We start from the raw sequence: 16,154 nt of genomic DNA, 5'->3' as shown, positions 1-16,154 counted from the left end.
TCAACTCAATTAGACTCCTTAAATCAATTGTTGGCTTTGATGTATGTGTTTATCTTCATAGACTTTTTATATTTGGGTGGTAATCTGGACAGGAAACTTTAGCAAGTCACACATGGATGAGAAAATGTTGAATTAAATAATAACTTTCAAAGTAACCAATAATTTATTGAGTACTTACCATATGGTAGGCACTGTGCTAAGTGGTTTATTATTAACCCTCTTTTATGAATACAGAAATTAAAGCAAAGAGCAGCTAAGTAACTTTGCCCAAGGTCACATAGCTAGTTAGTGGCAGAGTTAGAATTCCAATACTTTAAAATAACTATGTCTAATATTATTCAATTGTTTTCAGTTGTGTGAACTTTTTAGTAAACTATTCCAGAATTTTATCAGGTGGAGTGCTCTAGATAGATGTAAGCTTATCTGATGACATTGATACAAACTACAGATTTTCTGGAAGAACCTCAAATATCATCTGGTCCAGGTTTTTGTTTTATTTTAAGCTGTGTTCCACAGGTCTCTAGAAGTTTCATGGAAGATATTGGGAGGGGAAATAGGGGTTGAGAAGGACTAAAAGTGCTAATGAGTAATTTTTAAAAGGCATTACTACAAGAGATTAAGCATTCTCCTGTCACAATTAAGAATTTATACCACAATATCTATGTGTTCTGTGTAGTCAATAAAAACATTGTCTTTTAGATCTGAATGATTTGAGCAAGGTTTCTATCTAATAACTAAGAACAAAGGATTTGATAACACACATTTTATTTTCTCTAAGTGCAGGGATGAAATAATCTTAATGGTTTGTTGTTTGTTGTTATATGGAATGTTTGCATTCTGTACCAAAGACTCTAAAATTAAGTTTTAGTATATTTGTACATAAAATTATGGAATCTAATATTTGGACCAAAATTCTGAATGTAATAATTTTGTCAAAAACTTTTTTAATGTGTGGGAGAAAGAGGGAAGAGATGATACTCTTCTCTGAGTGTTCAGACCATTTCAAAGTATCTTATAGCTGTTATAAATACTCATAAAGACTGATTAATATAAAAATTCGACAAAACTATTAAATGAGAGAAGGCAGTGTTTAAGAGTATGGTGTATGGAGGATATAGTCCTAGTCCTGAATTTGCTAAGTGAGAAGAGGATGTATGTCATCAACTCTTGATTAGCCGACTGTACTTGAGCAAATTAGCCTCTCTGAGCCTCAGTTTCCTCACCTGTAAAACAAGAGTAATAACAGAGCCTACCTCATAGCATCATCCTATTTGTAAGCATTAAATAAAACAAGTATATAAAGCACAGTAGTTGGCAATGTAGTAAATACTATATAAATGTTAACTATCATTGCCATTATTATTTTTCATGTTTAAAAACTTAGATCACAAACACAAAGAGAAAAAAAATTGTTTTGGTGAATGGCCACAGCCTGTCTTTGCCAGCTGAAGATAATTAAGAGGTCGGTAATTCATCAATCAGGCTAGTGAATTTATATCCTAAAATTTTATGTGATGGCACTTTAAATCAGCATAACATAACAGAAAAAAAAAAAACAATCTTCTGTTTTCCTGTAAAACTTTACTGCATTTCCCCCACACCTCAGTGTTTTATTCTCCTTTTGCCAAAGGCAATCCACCCTTCCTGCTGTGTCTATTATCAGACTCCATTCTTCTTCCTGCCTCCCACCCTTAATCATGTTTCCCCTCACTAAACCTAGTTTTGATTGGATCCTTAGTCTGACTTCCATTACAAAACAAATGCAGCTGCTAAGGTTGGTTGTCTCTTCCCATACCTCTTCACACCCCGCCATCACAAAGATCAACAATATCATTTTCTTTGTCACATCCACTATCACGGAAAGAAAATTTTGTCAAAAAATTGAAATTTTGTCCAGTGTTTCTGGACCTTAATAATGCTACACATAATAGATCAGAGCAGCCGTAAGATTAAGTACCTTTTATTTCCTTGTATAGGCTACTCTCTCTAGTCTTTCTTATCATAATTCTTGGTGATTTTAATATCTACACAGATGATTTTTCCAACACTCTAGCCCCTCAGATCCCTGACTTTCCCTCCTCCAGGGATCTTAGTCCTTATCATCTCTCAGGTGCTTCTTCCCATAGTCATATCCTTACCTTTGTCATTGCAATGTCTGCAACCTCTGCATAATATCATTTATTTGGGGGTGTTTTTTGTTCTTCTTTTTGAATTTCTCTATATTCATATATTTTATCAAGGTAAAATTTACATAAAATAAAATGCATGCATTAAGTGTACAGTTTAATAACTTGACAAATGTATATGCACATATAACCACCATTCCAATCAAAATGTAGAATACGTCCATCACCTCAGAAAGTTCCCTTGTGTCTCTTTGCAGTCAGTCTTCCCTACCCTACCCTTTACCTCTCTCCGCCACAGCCAACCATTGATCTGCTTTCTGTTAGCCTTACATTTTCTAGAATTTTCTGTAGATGAAATTATATGGTATGTATGCTTTTGTGCCTGCTATCTTTCACTCAGCATAATTATTTTAAGATGCACCCATGTTGTTGTGTGTTTCAATATCTCATTCCTTTTTATTACTGAAGCATTCAATTGTATGGATATACCATAATGTGTTTATTCATTCACCCATTGAAAGACATTTGGGTTGTTTCCAGTTTGGGGCTATTGTGAATATTGTTATAAGTATTCACTTACATATTTCTATGGCCATATGCTTTCATTTCTCTTGGGTAAAGACCTAAGATTGGAATTGCTGGGTCATATAATAGGTACATATTTAACTTTGACAAAATATTTTAAAAAGCAGTTGTACCATTTTACACTTCACTTCATTATGTGAGAGTTCCACTTGCTCCACTTTCCTGTCCACACTTGGTATGGTCATTCTTTTTCATTTCAGTTATTCTAATGTGTTTATCATGTTAGCTCGTTGTGGTTTTAATTTGCCTTTCCCACATGTCTAATGATATTGGGCATCTTTTCATGTCCTTATTTATCATCTGTATATCTTCCTTTTTAACGTGCTCAAATCTCTTCCCCATTTTAATTGGTTTTTAACTTTAATTTTTAATTTTTGTGAGTACACAGTAGGTATATCTATTTATGACATATATTTATGGATTACACAGAATATTTTGATACAGGCATACAACATGTAATAATCACATCAGGTAAATGGGGTATCCATCCCCTCAAGCATTTATCTTTTGGTTTACAAACAATTCAATTAAACTGTTTTAGTTATTTTTAAATGTACAATTAAATTATTTTTCACTGCAGTCACCTTATTGTGCTAGTAAATACTAGGTGTTATTCATCCTTCCTAGCTATTTTTTGTACCCATTAACACTCTTCACTTCCCCACACACACCCCCTCACTACCCTTCCCAGCCTCTAGTAGCCATCCTTCTACTCTCTCTCTCTCTGAGTTATATTGTTTTCATTTTTAGCTCTCACAAATAAGTGAGAACATGTGAAGAGTGTCTTTCTGTGCCTAGCTTATTTTCTGTAACATATGATGTCCAGTTCCTTCCATGTTATCGCAAATGACTAAATCTCATTCTTTTTTGTGGTCAAATAGTACTCTGTTGTGTATATGCACCACATTTTCTTTATCCATTCATCTGTTGATGGGATATTTAGGTTGCTTCCAAATCTTGGCTATTGTGAATAGTACTGCAATGAATGTGGGAGTGCAGAGATCTCCACGATATGCTGATTTCCTTTCTTTTAGGTAGATACCTAGAGGTGGGATTGCTGGATCTATTTTTATTTTTTTGAGGAACCTCCAAACTGTTCTCCATAGTGGTTGTACTAATTTACATTCCCACCAACAGTGTATGAGGATTTCCTTTTCTCCATATCCTCACCAGCATTTGTTATTTCCTGTCTTTTGGATAAAGGCCATTTTATTAGGTTGGTGCAAAAGTAATTGCGGTTTTTGCAACTGAAAGTAATGGCAAAACTGCAATTACTTTTTTACCAATCTAATAACTGAGCTGAGTTGATATCTCATTGTAGTTTTGATTCGAATTTCTCTGATTATCAATGACATTGAGCACCTTTTCATATGGCTCTTCACCATTTGTATATCTTCTTTTGAGGAATGTCTATTCACATCTTTTGCCCATTTGTCAAACACAGTATTAGATTTTTTCCTATAGAGTTATTTGAGCTCGTTATATATTCTGGTTATTTAATCTCTTGTCAGATAGGTGGTTTGCAAATACTTTCTCCCATTCTGTGGGTTGTCTTTTCATATTGTTGATTCCTTTGCTGTGCAGAAGCTTGTTAACTTGATGTGATGCCATTTGTCCATTTTTGCTTTGCTTGCCTGTATTTATGGCATATTATTCAAGAAATCTCTGCCCACTCTGATGTCTTGAAGAGTTTCCCTAATGTTTTCTTTTAGTAGTTTCACAGTTTCAAGTTTTAGATTTAAGTCTTTAATCCATTTGAATTTGATTTTTTGTATATAGTGAGAGATAGGGGTCTAGTTTCATTCTTTTGCATATGGATATCCAGTTTTCCCAGCACCATTTATTGATGAGATTGTCCTTTCCCCAGTATATGTTCTTGGCACCTTTCCTGAAAATGAGTTCACTGTAAATGTATGGACTTATCTCCGGGTTCTCTATTCTTTTCCACTGATCTATGTGTCTTTTTTATGCCAGGACCATGCCATTTTGGTTACTATAGCTCTGTAGTATAATTTGAAGTCAGGTATTCCTTAGGAGATAGCTTTGGCTATTCTGGGTCTTTCCTGGTTCCATATAAATATTAGGATTTTTAAAAATTTCTGTGAATAATGTCTTTGTCATTTTGATAGGGATTGCATTGAATCTATAGATTGCTTTGGGTACTATGGACATTTCAACTATATTTATTCTTCCAATTCATATAGAATATCTTTCCATTTTTGTGTGTCTTTTTCAATTTCTTGTATCAATGTTTTATAGTTTTCATGTAGCAATCTTTTAGTACTTTTGTTAATTACTAGGTACTTTATTTCATTTGTAGCTATTGTAAATGGAATTACTTTCTTGATTTTTTTCAGATTGTTCACTGTTGGCATATAGAAATGTCACTGATTTTTGTACATTGATTTTGTAACCTGCAACTTTACTGAATTTATCAACTTTAAGAGTTTTCATTGGAATATTTAGGTTTCTCCAAATATAAGGTCATATCATCTGCAAACAAGATAATTTGACTTCCTCCTTTCCAATTTGGATGCCTTTTTATTTCTTTATCTTGTCTGTTTGTTCTGGCTAGGACTTCCAGTACTATGTTGAATAATAGTGGTGAAAGTGGGCATCCTTGTTATGTTCCTGATCTTAGAGGACAGGCTTTCAGTTTTTCTCCATTCAGTATAATACTAGCTATGGGTTTGTCATATATGGCTTTTATTCTGTTGAGGTATGTTCCTTCTATACCCGTGTTTTTGAGGGTTTTTTGTCATAAAGGGATGTTTAATATTATCAAATGCTTTTTCAGCACAATTAAAATGATCATAAGGTTTTTGTTCTTCATTCTGTTGATGTGTCTCATTAATTGATGTGTGTATGTTGAACCATTCTTGCATCACTGGAATAAATTGCACTTGGTCATGATAAATGGTCTTCCATTTTGGTTTTGTTTCCACTTTTAAGTACAGGGGTACATGTGCAAATTTGATATATAGGTTAACTTGTGTCATGGGGGTTTGTTGTACAAATTATTTCATCACCCAGGTATGAAGCCTAGTACCCATTAGGTTTTATTTTTTTTCTGATCTGTTCCTTCCTCCCACCCTCCACCCTCCACCCTCCAATAGGCCCTAGTGTCTGCTGTTTCCTTTTATGAGTCCATGTATTCTCTTCTTTTAGCTGCCACTTAAGTGAGAATGTGTGGTATTTGGTTTTCTGTTGCTGCATTAATTTGCTAGGGATAATGGCTTCTAGCTCCATTCATGTTCCTATAAAGGACATGATCTCATTCTTTTTTTTTTTTAAGTGACTTTATTTTATTTTAGTTACATAAATTACAAAATATCGCTAAGTGAAAATAAAATCAATAAAAATCATCCATGATACCACCCACTTTAACATTTATGTGTATAGCTTTTTATGCTCTATTTCTTCACTTATATAGATAAATATATTCATCAAAAAGAGGTTATTTCATATATTAGGTTGGTACAAAATTAATTGCGCTTTTTGCCATTGCTTTTAATATATTGTTTTGTAAGCTATTTTTATTTAACAATGTATTATGAATTTATTTCTATAACATTAAATATATTCTCTGTGTGTATGTGTGTCTTGTTTCTTATGACTAAAATTTTTTAAAATTAAGGTGTTATGTTGAGATGGTTGCAGATTCACCTGCCATTTTAATAAATAATACAGAGAGATTCTGTGTGCCCCTTACCAAGTTTCCCTTAATGATAACATCTTGTAAAACTATAGTATGATAAGAAAACCAGGACATTATTGACATTGATGCAGTCAGATACAGAAGATTTTCATCACTACACAGATCCGTGTTGCCCTTTTAAAGCCACATCCACTTGTGTCTCACCCAATCCCTCAACCATTAATCTCTTCCGCTTTGATAATTTTATCATGTCAAGAATGCTATGTGGATGGAATAATACAGTATATCACCTTTTGGGGTTGTCTTTTTTTCCCCACTCAGCATAATTCCCTGGAACTTCATCCAAGTTGTTGTGTGTATCAACAGTTTGATCCTTTTAATTGCTGAGTACTGCTCCATGATACTGATAGGCCACAATTGGCTTAATTATTCAGCTGTTGAAGGACATTTTGGTTGTCACCAGTTTGGGGTTATTACAAACAAGGCTGTATAAATCCTCTTTTACAGGTTTCTTTATGGACATAAGTTTTCATTTCTCTGAGATAAATGCCAAAGGGTCTAGTTGTTTGGTTGCGTAGCAGCTGCATGTTTAGATTTGTAAGAAATTGCCAAAGTGCTTTCCAGTGTGGTCATACTATTTTACATTAAACCCAGCAATATTTCTGTGCATTCTCACCAGCGTTTTGTGTTGTCACTATTTTTATCTTAACTATTTTGAAAGGTGTGTATGACATTTTATTGTTTAAATTTGCATTTCCCTAAAGGCTAATAAAATTGAACATTTTATGTGCTTATTTGTTATCTGTATGTGCAATGTCTGTTCATGTCATTTGCTCATTTTCTTTTTTCCTTTTTTATTTTAGAGTATTTAATTGGCAAATAAAAATTGTATATATTCAATGTATACAACACAATGATTTTGTTTCTTTTTTTAAAAAAATTATTTATTTTTCAATGGGTTTTTGGGGAATAGGTGATGCTTGGTTACGTGAATAAGATATATAGTAGTGACTTAAGAGATATTGGTGCATCCATCACCCAAGCAGTGTACACTGTACCCAATGTGTAGTCTTTTATCCCTCACTCCCCCACCCCTTTCTCTGAGTCTTCAAAGTCCATCGTATCATTCTTATGCCTTTGCGTCCTCATAGCTTAGCTCCCAATTATGAGTGAGAACATACCATGTTTGGTTTTCCATTCCTGAGTTACTTCACTTAGAAGAATAGTCTCCAATTCCTTCCAGATTGCTGCAAATGCCGTTATTTAGTTCCTTTTTATGGCTGAGTAGTATTCCATGGTGTGTGTGTGTGTGCATGTGTGTGTGTATATATACACATATGTGTGTGTGTATATATACACATATGTGTGTGTGTATATATATCACATTTTCTTTTTTTATTATGCTTTCAGTTCTTGGATGCATGTGCAGAACATGCAGGTTTGTTACATAGGTATACATGTCCCATGGTGGTTTGCTGCACCCATCAACCCGTCATCTAGGTTTTGGGCTCCACATGCGTTAGGTAATGCTCTCCCTCTCATTTCCCCCGACTCCACAAAAGGCTCCATTGTCTGATGTTCCCCTCCCTGTGTCCATGTGTTCTCATTGTTCAACTCCCACTTATGAGTGAGAACTTGTGATGTTTGGTTTTCTGTTAGTTTGCTGAGAATGATGGTTTCCATATTCATCCATGTCTCCGCAAAGGACATGAGCTCATTCTCTTTTATGGCTACATAGTATTCCATAGTGTATATGTGCCACATTTTCTTTGTCCACTCTATCACTGATGCCATTTGGGTTGGTTCCAACTCTTTGCTATTGTAAATAGTGCTGCAGTAAACATATGTGTGCATGTGCCTTTATAGTAGAATGATTTATAATCCCTTGGGTATATACCCAGTAATGGGATTGCTGGGTCAAATGGTATTTCTGATTCTAGATCCTTGAGGAATTGTCACACTGTCTTCCACAATGATTGAACTAATTTACCTTCCCACCAATAGTGTAAAAGCGTTCCTATTTCTCCACATCCTCTACAGCATCTGTTGTTTCCTGACTTTTTAATGATTGCCATTTTAACTGGTGTGAGATGTTGTCTCATTGTGGTTTTGATTTGCATTTCTCTAATGACCAGTGATGATGAGCTTTTATTCATATGGTTGTTGGCCGCATAAATGTCTTCTTTTGAGAAGTTCATATCCTTTGCCCACTTTTTGATGGGGTTGTTTTTTTCTTGTAAATTTGTTTAAGTTCCTTGTAGATTCTGGATATTAGCACTTTGTCAGATGGATAGACTGCAAAATTTTTCTCCCATTCTGTAGGTTGCCTGCTCACTCTGATGACAGTTTCTTTTGCTGTGCAGAAGCTCTTTAGTTTAATTAGATCCTGTTTGTCAATTTTGGCTTTTGTTGCCATTGCTTTTGGTGTTTTAGTCATGAAGTCTTTGCCCATGCCTATGTCCTGAATGGTATTGCCTAGGTTTTCTTCTAGGGTTTTTATGGTTTTAGGTCTTACGTTTAAGTTTTTAATCCATCTTAGTTAAGTTTTGTGTAAGGTGTAAGGAAGGGGTCCAGATTCCGTTTTCTGCATATGGATAGCCACTTTTCCCACCACCATTTATGAAATAGGGAATCTTTCCCCATTTCTTGTTTTTGTCAGGTTTGTCAAAGGTCAGATGGTTGTAGATGTGTGGTGTTATATCTGAGGCCTCTGTTCTGTTCCATTGGTCTATATATGTGTTTTGGTACCAGTACCATGCTGCTTTGGTTACTGTAGCCTTGTAGTATAGTTTGAAGTCAGGTAGCGTGATGTCTCCAGCTTGGGTTTTTTGTTTGTTTGTTTTTGTTTTTGCTTCAGATTGTCTTGGCTATACAAGCTCTTTATTGGTTCCATATGAAATTTAAAGCAGATTTTTTCGAATTCTGTGAAGAAAGGCAATGGTAGCTTGATGGGAATAGCATTGAATCTATAAATTACTTTGGGCAGTATGGCCATTTTCACGATATTGATTCTTCCTATCCATGAGCATGGAATGTTTTTCCATTTGTTGTGTCCTCTCTTATTTCCTTGAGCAGTAGTTTGTAGTTCTCCTCGAAGAAGTCCTTCACGTCCCTTGTAAGTTGTATTTCTAGGTATTTTATTCTCTTTGTAGCAATTGTGAACAGGAGTTCCCTCGTGATTTGACTGTCTATTATTGGTGTATAGAAATGCTTTTTGCACATTGATTTTGTGTCCTGAGACTTTGCTGAAGTTGCTTATCAGCTTAAGGAGTTTTTGGGAAAGAATGGTAGATCTCATGTAAATTTAAATTTTATATAATCCATGTTTTTAAAATTACATGTAACATGTATCACAAAGAGTTAATGTCTTTAATATACAAATAATTTTTCCAAACAATAAGAAAAAGTCATTACCTTCATAAAAAAATTAAAAACTGTCATGAACAAACAATTAGCAAAATAAGGAAACGGTCAATGGCCATATGGAAAGATACCTTTCAGAAAGGAAATTTGGTAAGAGCTATCAAAATGGGAAATGTGCATACATTTTACTTACCATTTTCATTTTAAAGATTAACCTTAAAGATATAATCTCAGAAGTGGAAGAAGCTATATGCCCAGAAATGTTTGTTGCTGAAGTACTTAGATTAGTAAAAATTTTGGAATATCTTAAATGTCTATCAATAGGAAAATTATATAAATTCTGATAATATATAAAATGTATTATTATTATGTACCCATCACAGTTGTAACTTTACATATAATGAAATTATTTGCTTCTGTATATCTCTCTGTCCATAGATGATGGAGTTCTTGAGATTGAGAATGTCCATGTTTGTCTCTAGCAACGAGCTCATTTCCTAGTAGGCACTCAATACATACTTATTGAACAAACAAATGAACTGTGGTCTCTCTTTATCTTAATAGGCTGGAAGTGATGGAGAGAGTATTGGAAACTGTCCCTTTTGCCAACGCCTTTTCATGATCCTCTGGCTTAAAGGAGTTAAATTTAATGTGACAACGGTTGACATGACCAGGTAAGAGAAATCAGGACATGTTAAATTCTAGGAATTGAGATTGGTACATACCAATAAAATATTGGTGTTTATTTAATGTGTACTTTATCTAGAGACCTAACTCTGCTTATTTTTAATAATCATAGAAAGCCTGAAGAACTGAAGGACTTAGCCCCAGGTACCAATCCTCCATTCCTGGTGTATAACAAGGAGTTGAAAACAGACTTCATTAAAATTGAGGAGTTTCTAGAACAGACCCTGGCTCCTCCAAGGTACAGCACTTACAGGATACTATTTTGCTGAAGATAATCTATTTTACTGGCTTGTTTATTGCAGATTGAGTATTCTTACCAATTTAAGTACTTTTGGATTTCTGGGCCTACATGTCAAATGACACACATGCATAAACATCCCTCTCCAACTTCAAATACAAAAGGATGATATGTATAATATTTCAAATAATGTTTAAAAGCTGCATAACATACATAACACAAGAAGGTAAGTTCTCGGTGGTCTAGAAATAGAGTAGGAACATATAGTGAGATAGGAGTAGGGAGTGGGGTACTAACACTATGTTATGCATAAGGATTGGTCATGACTGGTCCTTAACACCACTGATGAAATGAAAGAACATACCCAACACAAGGGTTAGTGGCCAGGAAATAGACTTCAAGCAGTTAACCAGAGGCCAGAACTGTACTGCCTACACTTGAATGACAACCGCACATCTCTGTCTACCCAGGATAGGTCTAGAAACAAGAAGCATGCTGTATTAATTTTCTATTGCTGTGTAACAAATTACCACAAACTTAGTATCTTAAAATAACATCTATTTATTATCTCACAGCTTCCATTGGTCAGTTGTCTGGGTATGACCTGCTGAGGTCCTCTGCTCAGGGTATCAAAAAGCTGCATTCAAAGTGTTGGTCAGGAACACAGTTATCATTTGGGGCCCAGGTGACTCTTCCATCTTCATTCAAGTTTTTGGCCGAATTCAGTTCCTTGAAGCTATATGACTGAAGTCTTAGGTTATTGGGTAGCTGTTTGTTGGGGTTGGCATTCAGTTACTAGAGGCTACCCCTCTGTATAGGCATTTCACAACATAGCTGATTGTTCTCTTCCTCTAAAACCCACGGGAGAATGTCTCTCTGATGGTTCACCTTCTTTTAAAATGTTTTTATCAGCACAAATTATGGGATACATATGGAATTCTATTATGTGTATGTAATGCATAGTGATAAAGTCAGGGTATCTATGGTGTCCATGACGCAAGTACAATACATTTTTGTAACTATAGTCACCCTACTCTTCTATCAAACATTGAATTCATTCCTTCTATCTTATTTATGTGTGTACTTTTTAACACACTTCTCTTCATCTTCCCTTCTCCTCCCAATCAGCTTCCCCAGCCTCTGTTATCTATCTCTCCATTCTCTATCTTCATGTGATCAACTTTTTTAACTCCGACATATAGGTGAGAACATGCTATTTTTTTCTTTTTGTGCCTGGCTTATTTCAGTTGACATAACAATTCCAGTTCCATCCATGTTGTTCCAAATGACAAGATTTCATTCTCTTTTATGGCTGAATGCTATTTCATTGTGTATGTGTACCACACTTTCTTTATCCATTTATCTGTTGATGGACACTTAGGTTGATTCCATACCTTGTCTATTGTGAATAATGCAACAATAAACATGAGAGTGCAGGTATCCCTTTGACATACTGATTTCTCATGCTTTGGGTAAATGCTAATTAGTGAGATTTTTGGATCTTAGGGTAGTGCTACTTTTGGTTTTTTCAGAAATCTCCATGCTGTTTTCCATAGTGGCTATATTTATATTCCCAAAAATAGTGTATAAGAGTTCCTTTTTCTCCACATCCTTGCCAACGTCTGTTAATTTTTTCGTCTTTTTAATAATAGCGATTCTGACTGAGGTGAGATGATATCTCATTTTGGTTTTGGTTTGCATTTCTCTGTTGATTAGTAAAGTTGAGCATTTCTTTGTGTACATTTTGGCCATGCCCTTTGCCCATATTTTATGAGATTTGTTTTATTGTTGAGTTGTTTGATTTCCTTGTATATTCTGGATATTAGTCCCCTGTTGAATAGTTTGCAAACATTTCCGCTCATTCAAAAGGTTGTCTCTTTACTCATTTCTTTTGCTGTGCAGAAGCTTTTTAGTTTAATTGAGTCCTATTTGTCTATTTTTGTTTCTATTGCGTGTGCTTTTGACATCTCAATCATAAATTATTTGTCTAGACCAATGTCCAGAAGAGTTTTCCCTAGGTTTTCTCTTTTTATTTTTATAGTTTTGAGTATTATGTTTAAGTCTTCAGTCCATTTTGAGTTGATTTTTGTATATAGTGAGAGATAAGGATCAAGTTTCATTCTTCTGCATATGGCTATCCAATTTTCCCAGTACCATTTATTGAAAAAGGTGTCCGTTCCCCAATGTTCTTGTGAAATTTGTCAAAGATAAGTTGGCATTAAATATGCGAATTTATTGCTAGGTTCTCTATTCTGACCATTGGTCTATGTGTCTGTTTTTATACCAATAACATGCTATTTTGGTTACTATAGCCTTGTAATATATTTCAAAGTCAGGTACTGTGATGCCTCCAGCTTTGTTCTTTTGGCTTAGAATTGCTTTGGCTATATGGAATCTTTTTTGGTTACATGTGAATTTTAGTATTCTTTTTTTCTAATTCTGTGAAAAATGACATTGGTATTTTGACAGGGATTGCATTGAATCTGCAGGTTACTTTGGGAAAATTACAATGTTAACAATATTAATTTTTCTGAACCATGAGCATGAGATGTTTTTCCATATATTTTTTCATTTTCAATTTCTTTCATTAGCATTTTGTAGTTTTCATTGTAAAGATCTTCTACCTCCTTGATTAAAATTATTCCCAGATATTTTAATTTTTAGCTATTGTAAATGGAATTGCCGTCTTCATTTCTTTTGTGGGTAGATCATTATTGGTGTATAGATGCTACATATTTTTTAGTGTTGATGTTTTTAACCTGGAACTTTACTGAATTTACTTATCAAATGTTGGAGGACAAACAACCGTGCTATATATTATTCAGGTAAGATTCTCAGAATGCCCAGGGACATGAATGAATATTCATTGCATGGTTTCCAGATCATTCTCATGTTCATCAAAAAAGGTTGTATGCAGCAACAAGAGCAACTTTAACAGCCTTAGTAAATTATCTAAGGCTCTGTGAAGCCAAACATTTATGTTCAGATTGAAATTTAAAATAATATCATCCAAAAGGAAACAAAAAATGTTGAAAGAGTTTTAAAAATCAGGATTGACTTTTTTCTCCAAAACCATACTTTTATAGGCAAATTGTGTTCTTTGTCACTTCTGAATAAATATTCAGATTTAAAATTAAAGTCCTAGTGCTTAACAGGCTAACACAGATAAATACCTTAATAATCTCCTTTCAATTAATATTGTATTTCAAACCACATTTAACTGTCTTCTAATGCTTTGCATTTTCAGTAACAACCTAGAGAGATTTTGAGCCTCATATTTCTTTGATGCTTGAAATAGAGGAAGCTAGAACAGTTAGTGTTTACTCTGTTAAACCTGCTACAAGAACCATAACTTTGAGGCATTTTCTAAATGAACTGTGGGGATCCAGGATTTGTAATTTATTGATCTAAACTTTATGCTATGTAAATCAGTTATCAGAAATGCATATTTCAAAGGGTGAAGCACACCTTTTTTTTTTTTTTTTTTTTTTTTTTTTTTTTTTTTTTTTTTTTTTTTGAGATGGAGTTTTGCTCTTGTTGCCCAGGCTGGAAAGCAATGGCACAATCTCAGCTCACTGCAACCTCTGCCTCCTGGGTTCAAGTGATTCTCATGCCTCAGCCTCCCAAGTAGCTGGGATTTACAGGCATGCGCCACCATGCCCAGCTAATTTTGTATTTTTAGTAGAGATGGGGTTTCTCCATGTTGGTCGGGCTGGTCTCGAACTCCCGACCTCAGGTGATCCGCCTGCCTCTGCCTCCCAAAGTGCTGGGATTATAGGCATGAGCCACTGCGCCTGGCCAAAGCACTCATTTCTAAACCTTATTATCTAAGGTAATATATGTACCCTTCAGAAATTTGTGTTCAAGTAAGTAAAGCATATTAGAATAATTATGGGTTAACAGACTTTTTATATAGAATTTAGAGTATTTTTGTGAGGTTTTGTTTGTTTACAAATAATCAGACTATAGTATTTAAACATGCAAAATAATTGACAATAATGTTGCACTTGTTTATTAAAGGTATAAGTTGTTCCATGGGTACACACAGAGACAGACACACATACACCCAAATTATTGCATTAAGAATCCTGGAGCTGTGTTGCAGACCATAGCTGAAGTAGTTATTTTCAGTCAGAAAGACTACCTGTCATGAAGGTATAAAATAATTTAGAAGTGAATGTTTTTCTGTACCATCTATGTGCAATTATACTCTAAATTCCACTACACTACATTAAAGTAAATGGACATTCCAGAATATAGATGTGATTATAGTCTTAAACTAATTATTATTAAACCTATGATTGCTGAAAATCAGTGATACATTTGTTATAGAGAATAACTCATCATTTACAATATGTTTTAGGTGGCATTATCATACCTAGACAGTGAATAACATATTCCCAATAGATTTATATAGCAGTGAAGAATTACATGCCTTCTGGTGGACATTTTATAAGTGCATTTTACATCACAATAAAAATTTTTTCTCAAAGAAAACCCCATACTCCCAACCCAACAGGTCCTTCAGCTGATAAAACAACTTTGGCAAAGTTTCAGGATGCAAAATCAATGTACAAAAATCACTAGCATTTCTATACATCAACAACAGCCAAGCTGAGAGCCCAATTGGGAAGGCAATCCCATTCAAAATTGCCACACAAAAAAATTTAAAACCTGAGAATACAGCTAACCCAGGAGGTGAAGGATATCTACAATGAGAATTACAAAACACAGGTCAAAGAAATAAAAGAAGACACAAACAAATGGAAAAATGTCCCATGCTCATGAATAGGAAGAATCAATATCAACAAAATGACCACACTGCCCAAAGCAATCTAAAGATTTAATGTTATTTCTAAAAACTAACAATGACATTCTTCACAGAACTAGAAAAAACTATTTTAAAATTCATATGAAACCAAAAAATAGCCCGAATAGCCAAGGCAATTCTAAGCAGAAAGAACAAAGCTAGAGGTATCACATTAGCCAACTTTTAACTTTACTGCAGGGCTACCGTAAGCAAAACACAGAATGGTACTGATACAACACCTGTAATCCCTGCACTTTTGGAGGCCGAGGCAGGTGGATCACCTGAGGTCAGCCATTCCAGATCAGCCTGGCCAACATGGTGAAACCCCATCTTTACTAAAAATACAAAAGTTGGCCAGGCTTGGTGGCACATGCCTGTAATCCCACCTACTTGGGAGACTAAGGCAGGAGAATTGCTTGAACCTGAGAGATAGAGGTTGCAGTGAGCCAAGATCATGTCATTGCACTCCAGCCTGGGCAACAGAGTGAAACTCCATCTCAAAAAAAGAAAAGAAAAGGAAAAAACAGGCACATAGACCAATGGGACATAGTAGAGAGCCCAGTAATAAGGCCGCACACCTACAACCGTGTGATTTTTGACAAAGTTGACAAAAACAAGCAATGGGGAAAGCACTCCCTAGTCAATAAATGATGCTAGGCTGGCTAGCCCTATGCAGACGATTGAAGC

The 16,154-nt window shown here is 34.8% G+C and overlaps 1 protein-coding gene across 1 annotated transcript in view; it reads left to right on the top strand.

The window, feature by feature from the left end:
- The window catches only part of CLIC2 (chloride intracellular channel 2), a 34,074-nt gene that overhangs the window by 1,960 nt on the left and 15,960 nt on the right, over nt 1-16,154 (top strand). The window contains exons 2-3 of the mRNA XM_025372401.1: nt 10,297-10,406; nt 10,532-10,657. Of these exons, the coding sequence (XP_025228186.1) occupies nt 10,297-10,406; nt 10,532-10,657 (236 nt within the window). The remainder of the gene's footprint in view (nt 1-10,296; nt 10,407-10,531; nt 10,658-16,154) is intronic.

Source organism: Theropithecus gelada, chromosome X (genome assembly GCF_003255815.1).
Source record: "Theropithecus gelada isolate Dixy chromosome X, Tgel_1.0, whole genome shotgun sequence".
Lineage (NCBI taxonomy): Eukaryota > Metazoa > Chordata > Mammalia > Primates > Cercopithecidae > Theropithecus > Theropithecus gelada.
Note: the sequence above shows the minus strand (reverse complement) of the source record. Positions and strands in the feature narration are given on the sequence as shown.